The sequence below is a fragment of the Alligator sinensis genome, unplaced genomic scaffold (assembly GCF_000455745.1).
Source record: "Alligator sinensis unplaced genomic scaffold, ASM45574v1 scaffold809_1, whole genome shotgun sequence".
Taxonomy (NCBI): domain Eukaryota; kingdom Metazoa; phylum Chordata; order Crocodylia; family Alligatoridae; genus Alligator; species Alligator sinensis.
In genome coordinates this window covers 2,847,376-2,856,617 of record NW_005841956.1, presented here as the reverse complement: position 1 = coordinate 2,856,617, position 9,242 = coordinate 2,847,376, and the positions used below count along the sequence as shown (strand labels likewise).

At 45.4% G+C, this 9,242-nt stretch overlaps 1 protein-coding gene across 1 annotated transcript in view; it reads left to right on the top strand.

Moving 5' to 3' along the window:
• HEPH (hephaestin) overlaps positions 1-9,242 on the top strand; it is a 45,297-nt gene that overhangs the window by 12,916 nt on the left and 23,139 nt on the right. Inside the window, 7 exon segments of the mRNA XM_025200136.1 lie at positions 1-33; positions 1,213-1,344; positions 1,960-2,171; positions 3,546-3,696; positions 4,031-4,243; positions 6,890-7,103; positions 7,768-7,907. The exon segment at positions 1-33 is cut by the window's left edge and continues 12 nt beyond it. Coding sequence (XP_025055921.1) covers positions 1-33; positions 1,213-1,344; positions 1,960-2,171; positions 3,546-3,696; positions 4,031-4,243; positions 6,890-7,103; positions 7,768-7,907 — 1,095 coding nt within the window.

The following is a 9,242-nucleotide window of genomic DNA, read 5'->3' as shown; positions in this document are numbered from 1 at the left end:
GGTTGAAAGAAGAGAAGCATCTTGGGATACTTGGTAGGACCTGCCTGGAAAAAATAACCCCTTTTTCAGCACCAGGTAGAGCAGGGGTGTCAAACATATATGCTGCGGGCCAGAATCAGCTCATGGAGCCACTTTGTCTGGTCTGATTGCAGGGCACCAGAAGTTAGGGGGTATGATGAGAGATGTGGCCTGCTGCAGAATCTGGGGCCCTTGGGATAAAACTGTCAGTAGCAGGAGGGAAATCAAGGGATGATGCAGACCCGGTCACCCTCTGGCTGTTTCACCACTGCCATGACCCTACCTCCTTGGCTGTTGGCCCTACCACTAGCTCGGGGCAAGCAGCAGGAGCTTGAACCGCGCTTTGCCAGAGCCAGAACTGCTGCTGCTACTGCTGTGTGCCTCAAGCCGGTACCACTATGCCTGGCCTGGCTTCAGCCTGCAAGGAGCACTGCAATTCTGATCCAGCCCAGGGCACAAGGTGAGTCTGATGCCCCTGAGCTAGAGCAATGTATCAACAATGCCAATTGGCTGGCATTGTCCTGTAATTTGTAGAAGCAGTAACTTCTGAAAAGAAAGTGTTCCCTTCATAATATCAACTATAGCCATTTAAGCATAAGAGAGTAGGGTAATAGGGTAAGAGTTTTTTTTAAATTTGAGGGATCAATATTATTGGTGGTGGTGAGGGATATATGAGGAATATGACAAATAGACAATCATAGATTAGATTGATAGCTTTCCTGGGGTTAGTGCTCATGGAAGCTTTTTAGGCATTGGTCAAAGGAGACTAAAGGCCTTATCCCATCCCATTGAAGCAAATGGACTTTTGGCCATTGATTTAACGTAGGGTCAGGAAGTAGTGAGTCGTAGCAGAGAGGAAGAGTAGGGACTACCACAGGATGGTAGTCTCTACTCCCTCTCCCTTACTTTAGTCCCAGATGTTAGGACCTGGAAAATCCTTAGCTGAAGCCTCTCAGACAAACTTTTACCTTTTAAATAGCTTCTACCCACCCCTTGCCATCTCCACCTTGATGCTAACAAGCGAACAAGCCTACCTGGCTCAGGTGAAAACAGGAGCAGTTCTGTCAAGCCCTACATTCTGAGCTTTCTGTCCCTGTAAACTCTGTATAGAAACAGCCACTGATTTCCTGCTTTGCCCGTTATGGTTGCCCCTCTATCATCCCATCCACTCACTCACTCTGTTTCTCTCTGCAGGTCCAGTGATAAAAGCTGAAGTGGGAGACACCATCTTGGTGATATTTGCTAACAAAGCCTCCTGGCCCTTCAGCATTCAGCCCCATGGAGTACTTTATGGGAAGGAATGGGAAGGAGCTATCTATCACAATGGTTTGTTACTCCCATACCATCTAAATTAATGCAATAGCAGCTCCAGCATTGTGGTTTCACAGTGCAGCTACTCTGTGTCAGATGTGCGCGCTCTCAGAATTCACCAGCTGAGCAGGGCTGGGCATGCTCGGGAACTAGGGGCTGCTGCAGGAGGTAGTACTAGTGTTTCAATAAGGGATGATTTTCCTGTTGACTTATCACTGAACCAGAGCCTCAGCGTGGTGCCAGAAGTAGAGAAATACCAGAGGTTGTAATTTTTGGATGAGATAAAAGCAAGGTTCTACCTATTTCTAACCACAAGCACAGGAGAGTTCTAGTATGCTCCAACTTGAATAGTCATAGTTCTACTAGCTACATTCTCCTGAGGATTTAACTGGATTTATTTCTTTATTTTGTGCCACTTGGCCCACCTCTGCCATGACACTTCCCATAAACTTGTCCACAGTTGTATGTACAATAATGCATGCCTCTGTCTCTGCTGTACTTTTGACACTCTTATAACAGCTGCCACATTCTACCCCAGCCGCTTTCATAGTAAGTAAAGCAAATCTCAGTCTGAATACAGCTGATAAAGTGTTACAAAGCTTATGTACCATCTATTCTTGTGTTTTATAGGCCTGTCATGGAATGGAGTCTCTGTTAAACCTCTCCATAATTTCACGTATCGCTGGACAGTACCACAACATGTTGGACCCACAGCCAGTGACCCTCCCTGTTTAACCTGGATGTACTCCTCTGCTGTGAATCCCTACAGAGACACTAACTCAGGCTTAGTTGGCCCCCTATTGATCTGCAAACCTGGAACTCTGAGTGAGAACAACAAACAGGTATTGTCTACTTCCCTGCTGCAGTAGTTCAGGATCTTTGTCTTCTTAAGAAGAAATAACTGGAGAAATGAGGCCTTAGTCCAGTGGTTTGCAGCCTTTTTAGAATCAAGGCACTCCCCATTAGATTTGATGCACCTCTCAGAAAATGCTAGGTCTTAGTTTTCACTTGTTTTTTGACTACAGAAAAATAATAGAGTAATTTTTCAGTTGCAAAGAACTCAGAAAGACCACAACAGGTCAGAATGTTTTTACCACTGTGAATTACTATTTGAAGTCTCTGGGTTTATCTTGCGACTCATGTTTGTGTACCTAACAGCGCTAACATTGTGTGCCACCCCACAGCACCCTTGAAAGGATCTGAAGGCACCCCAAAGTGCTGTGGCACACTGATTGTAAATCAGTGCCTTAGGCCAAGTAACACATGAATAAAAATGTGCTGCAGGAACGAGGCCAACAGCAGGAAACAAAGCAGCAAGGGCAGAGAGGTGTGCTTGTTCAGTCATGCCAGAACAGCTTCATGCATCAAGATGTCTTCTGGGAGAAGCTAGAGCACTTGAACCAGCTTGACTCTGGCCTTTAAAGGAAATCTTTACCATTTTGTCAAAGTAATAGGCTAGATTTATCTTTGGTTTGATTCTGCTGACAATTACAGGGTTACACTGAGGATATATTTGTCTTTATATTTGTGGGCATAATTCTCTACAAATTCTTCTTATTATAAGATGGTAGTGTCAGAGTGATGTTGTAGTCATGATGGTCCAGGAATTATGTGAGAGGCAAGGAATTCTTAGAGTGGTACTTTTTGTTGGACCAATTGCATGGTTAAACTTTATTCCAACAATTATATTAACAATGATTGCAAGGTACACACACACATTTTTGTTACAGTATTTAAAATAGTCCCATTTTTGCTGAAATCAGTGCATGTTTGCTTAAATGGGAAAACATTTTGTGTTTCAAGTGGACATAGTGTCTACTTAAAACTCAGCCCATTTTAAGCAAAAAAATATGTAAAAACAGGTGACCTTCTGGAGGCTTGGAACATGAAAATAGGTGAAATCCTATGGAGGATGAGCATTTTCTCTTGGAATTTCACAAAGCAAATATGCATCACATTGGCATAGAGCTAGGAAGGCAGTCAAATGGTCACAATAACTATTCTGAGATAACTTATGGGTAGATAAGATTCCATGAAGGTTTCATGTAGCAGTAAGGGGATCACCTTTTGGCCCTGCAGGGGACAAAATCAAGTGGCCATGTTAAGAAATGAAAAACACAGAACTTGCCGCATGCAAAGTAATCTGTATTTTACAAGCTAATGGTTGACCCAACTGTTTTAAAAAGTAATGATGATGATGATTATTATTATAACAGAAAGGGATCGACAAGGAGTTTTACCTTCTCTTCGGTGTGTTTGATGAGAATCTCAGCTGGTATTTAAGTGCAAACATAAAGTACCATTTGAAAGTGGAAGAGGCCTCTGTAGAAAAGAACGAAGCTTTCAAGGAGTCCAACAGAATGCATGGTATGGCACTGCTCTCTTATACAGGGTCTGTCACTGTCTAAAACTTATTGCTGCAAAATAGAATTGCCAAATGCTGCACTGACACCTAGATATGCAACAGCTGGGCACCAAAAATATGCTGTGAGTAGAGGCAGAGCATAGATAAGGGGATTTGAGGACCCGTTTTGCCCAGAAAGCATGTCTCAAGCTGATATGGAGTGGATGGCAGATGAGCTCTTATGGGGAATGCACTGCCATCTGCAATTCCCATATTCTCCTGCTCTTTGGGAGCATGTGAATGAAGATGCTCTTATGGCCAATTGTAACTATCTGGATATTATTTTTTCTCTTGCAGCCATTAATGGATTTATGTTCTCTAACATGCCCAAGCTGGAGGTATGTAAAGGAGACACTGTAGCCTGGCACCTGATGGGCCTGGGAAGTGAGGCAGACGTGCATGGAGCTGTGTTCCAGGGAAATACCTTTCAAATGAATGGGATGAGAAGAGGTACAGCCAATCTCTTCCCTCACACATTTGCCACTGCCTTCATGCAGCCTGATAACAAAGGTAAATATCTATACAACTGAGAAGTATTTGTTTTCCTGCCCTGATTTGGCTAGATGTGGTATGGTTACAGGGCAAGCTATGCTGCAGACCCTTTTGGGTCCTTCTGAAGTAAACTTCTCAGGTGACAGGCCTGATTTCCTCCGCTTACTCTGAGCCACAGTCCTACTGCTTTATAAATGTATAAACCCAACTGACTTAACAGGTTTTGTTACCTGTAAGCCCCTTTTCTTCCAGGAGCCCAGGATAGACTAGGTGGGCAGTGACACAGAAACACCTTGTTCAAAATGGAGTGGTATTTACTGATATGGGGTCAGGGGCTGAAGACAGGAGGGGAATCTTACTTCACCCGGCTGGAGTACCTGAAAAACCATTAACGCTTACTTTTGTAACATACTCTCATTTTCACCTTAACACTACATCACAAAAAGTGGCAAGAACCCCTCTACCTTTTCCATTAATTTTTTTTCAGGGAATCATGCAGGGTGAAAAAGGATCACACTTAGGTGCCTACATCTACTTTGGCATCTAATAAGTGGAATAGGATATGGCCATAAGAGTCATATGTGCATCTTGTCCTAGCAAAATATAACCAAGTTGCCCTTAGCTCAGGTTGCTCCAGCTTTTTCAAGATGCCCTTTTATAAGTCTGATGGGTAGTTTCCATCACCTTGGACCCTGACTCTCTCTCGCAGTCAGTCTGTCTTCCACCCCTTTTTGAATGGTGAATCATTTCACTTTCCAGTGTCTTACTAAAACAGCTTTGTAACTGCTGGCAGTGGGCAGGTGCCTTCATTATAGCTTATAAATTGATTATTGTGTCCAAGCCTTTGCTGAGATACTTCTAATCTAGGCCACTGTGGGCGCATCTACATATTCATTAATGCACAGTAGTTACTGGTATCCAAGTTGTAGCCATATTGGTCTAGAGGAAAAGGCAATCAGGACTCATAGTAGAGATGATATCTTTTATTAGACCACCAAGACTTTTGCAATTTTTTTTTTAATTGCAAGCTCATGACCACCTGTGAACTGACTGTCCAGAGGAGTTTTCCCTCTATTGACTTCTCTGTGCAATCCTATGAAATATGAACTTTCATTTCTACCCAGAAGAACTTTTACAGTCTTTTCTCCAATGCCCAATGAAGTTTGTTTGTGCCTGGACGCTTGCAATTAAAGATATTTTTTTGCAAAAATCTAGTTGGTCTATGTGACAGGGTGCCTGGAGCACCCTGCCATGAGCAGAGTCAAAAAAAAAGAAAAACTTACCTCATGGAGCCGGAGGAGCCAGGGTGAACCCCGCCGTGATCGGGATGAGCTGGGGAGCCAGTTGGGGCCGTGGCAGATCAAAGGCTGCCACGGAAGACCCTGCTGCCTAAATACAAACTCTGGAAAAGAAAAGCAGCGCAGAAGGAGAACAAAAAAAAACAGGAAAGTAACACACCGGGCAGTAAAGCAGGAACAACTGACTCAGGCAGGCAGCCAATAGGGAATGGCCACGATGGACCCAGCTTTAGAGCGGGAGATTTAAGGGATGCCAAGGAGGTAGCTCGGGCAACGAAGGAAGGAGGAAGAAATCCGAGCAGAGAAGGAGAGAAAGGAAGAAGCCCAGTGAAGAAAGAAGAATGGACAGTGGGCCAGAGGGTAAGCACTGGCCCCATGACTTACCCGGCAAGTCCAACTGAGAATTGGAGATGGTGAGGAGGCTTGAGCAGCCAGTGAGTCTGATCCCAGGGGGTGAAGGAAACCACTCCAGGGACCTACAAGAAAAGGAAGGCAGGGATGACTTTATTCTCTCAGAAGAGAGAGGAAAAGAGAGAGATGACCCCGGCCATGAGAGAGTGACAAAGAGAGAACCAGAGACAGAGATAGCTGCTTTGGGAGCCATTCAGGGAAGAACGGGATAAGCAGCCACGTAGACAGAGACCTCAGTTAAAATCCTTCGGGTTAAGACAGTAAAGAATCGTAGTGGCAGTCAACATTGCCTGGAACATCTGGTGTGGTGAGGGCAGGGGATGGGGATGGTGGAGCCCTGCAAAGAGCTGCAGAAACTTTGAGTCCATAACTGATCTCAGTTGCCTCCCAGTAGTGTCCAGACTCATCTCTCAGGACATTGAAGGTGTGGCAGGAAATCTACAAAAACAGGATACTACTGTTCCAGCCGAGAGGCGACGTGACTCTAGGTGGTGAGGGAAGCCCCCTTACAGTCTAATAAAAGACATTATCTCTACTATGAGTCCTGATTGCCAGTAGTTACTGCGCATTTAGTTTAGTAGTTGCTTAATGAAGTACTAGCAAAATGTGCAGTAACTACAGTTACTGTGCAGTAGCTCCACAGTTTTTTTGTGATGCTTACTGCACAGTAGTCTAACAATACTGTGCAGTAGCATATTAGCATGGTTTTTGACCAGCACGCTACTGTGCAGTAAGTGTTTCATGTAGACGCATCCTATTTTGCCCTTCCTGCTTGGTTCCTCATAAAACCTTGTGATCTCATCCCATAGCAATGAATGCATTGCAACTAAACAAATTTAGAGGTATGCACAGTTCTCATACAAATAACATGGATGTGGCCCAGTTTTCTGACAGAGTGAGAGAAATGCTAGCTGAGATTCTTTAAGCTGATCTCTTTGTCCGTGCTGCCCTCTAGGGAATTTTGAGATCTATTGCCAAACAACCAACCACTATCAGTCTGGGATGAGGGAGCAGTACTTTGTTTCTGAATGCGGCAAAAAGATTCCTGCTCTTGCCCAGCGCTATGAAGGAGTGAGGACATACTACATCACGGCAGAGGAGGTGGAGTGGGATTATGCACCAGATCGTAGCTGGGAGCTGAAACGACACAACAATTCTGGGAAGGAAAGGTAGAGCTGGGACTTAGGGAGAGGCTGCATGTTCTTCAGGCAGTGCTTCCTGGTAAAGCTTCATACAGACACTTCAAAAGGGAGACTAACATTTCCAAACCTGGCTGGATGCTTGTGTTGGAGCAAGGGACCTCCTGATCCTTTGCATCTCTGAGCTAAATCCCTGAATTTGTGGTTTTGGTGTCTAAATTTTTGGTCTTGTTTTTCCTCCCTGTTTATAGCATCTCCTTGCATACTTATATCTGAGAGGGGAATCCTGTATCCTCAATCAGTCCCATAATGGGTGCCCCACGGAGGCTGCCTACTGCAGCCAGCTGAGATAGTGCTTCTATAATGCAGACATCCATCCACACTGTAGAATAGAATGACGTCCGCCAAACTCACTTCATGTCAGCCAGGGAGCAGCTACTCAGTCATGAGGTACCAAAGTAACTTTAGATCATCATCAACCAAAAGCAGTTTCCAACTGGTAGTCTTAGAGGCAAGAACGTTCTGTATCTTCCTACCAACCCTCAGAGCCATTCTGCTCTCTCCCATGGCCTCAGAGATGAAAGCAAGATATTTAAAGGTGAAACCTATTCAGTTAATGGAGCTTTCACAGTAAATGCTCCTTCATTCGTGCATTTAAAGTAGCATTAAAGTAACAGTATTCTACATTTTGCAGCTATGGCAACATATTTCTGAGCAATGAGAATGGACTCCTTGGCTCCAAGTACAAGAAAGCAGTTTACAGGGAGTACACTGATGGGACATTCAAGATACTCAAGAACAGGAGCAGTGATGATGAGCACTTAGGGATCTTGGGTAAGAAAATGTGCAAGTGGTACATCTTTCAGGCACAGTGGGGTCTTAAGCTAGGGACAGACATTCAGAAAGCCTGAGCCTGAATTGATTCAATTTTTGCAAGTTAGTCTAACCTGCCTAGGTTGAACCGGTTTGCAAGTATACAGACATTCCCTCTGAATGGAGGAAATTCAGGCACATGCCTTCAGTGGCTCAAGCGAGAAGCCAGGGAGCACTAAAACAGCCATCCATTCCCTTCACAGTTCTGAGCTGAAGCGGGGCATGGCCAGTCCTCAGCAGGATGCTCTGATTAGGGAGGGATATAAACCCTCACCCTGGCCTGAACAGTCCCAGGCTTTTTCCTGCTCATGGCTCAAGGGGCAGGACTGTTGCCAGCCCCCAGCTAATACTCTGAGGGAAAAGATGGGTATGGTGTGCACGCATCTGTTGATGATACTGAGCTTTTCAGTCTCCTTCTCCCTGCTTCTTCACACTGTCTGCAGCAAACCTGACAGGCAAGGGAGACAGCAGGGAGCTGATAACACAGTGTTTAGCAGCCCATCAAGAAAACAAAAGCCTCTCTCATTAGTTCAAGCTGTTCTTAAACAGCTTTTTCTAAGGGCAGAACGAGGGGTATTACCAACTGGCCTGTTGTTTAGCTCCAAAAGGCCCTAAGCAGACAGTGTCCTGTCTGCCTTTGTTTTGTCTGCCTTTGTCCTGTCCCAGTGAAATTGGAGACACACACACACAGATACCTCTCAGCATTAGCTAACATACCACATGCCTAGGGTTCATGTGGTTGGGGTCTGTGCTGTGGGAGGTGGGAAGTGGGGACGGGAATCTCTGCTTGAGCAGCGAGTGGCGAGGCGGGAAGGCCAGGGGGGACTCAGGCAGACCCTGCTGTGCCTACAGTCTCCACTGGAGCTCTGGCTAGGGAGCAGAAGGGCGGGGCCAGCCCTGTTCTTTGAAGCAGACAGCCCAGCCCAGCCCAGGGCTGCAAAGCATCTGGGGTGCTTGGGGACTCTAGTTTAACTTAAACTAGGAAGGGGTCTGGAACAGACATTGCATAAACCAGTTTGACCCAAATCATAGATTCGTAGATTCATAGATGTTAGGGTCGGAAGGGACCTCAATAGATCATCGAGTCCGACCCCCTGCATAGGCAGGAAAGAGGGGTGGGTCTAGATTACCCCAGCTAGATGCTTATCTAACCTCCTCTTGAAGACCCCCAGGGTAGGAGAGAGGACCACTTCCCTTGGAAGTTGGTTCGAGATCCTAGCCGCCCTGACGGTGAAGTAGCGCCTCCTGATGTCCAGTCTGAATCTGCTCTCTGTCAGCTTATGGCCGTTGTTCTTT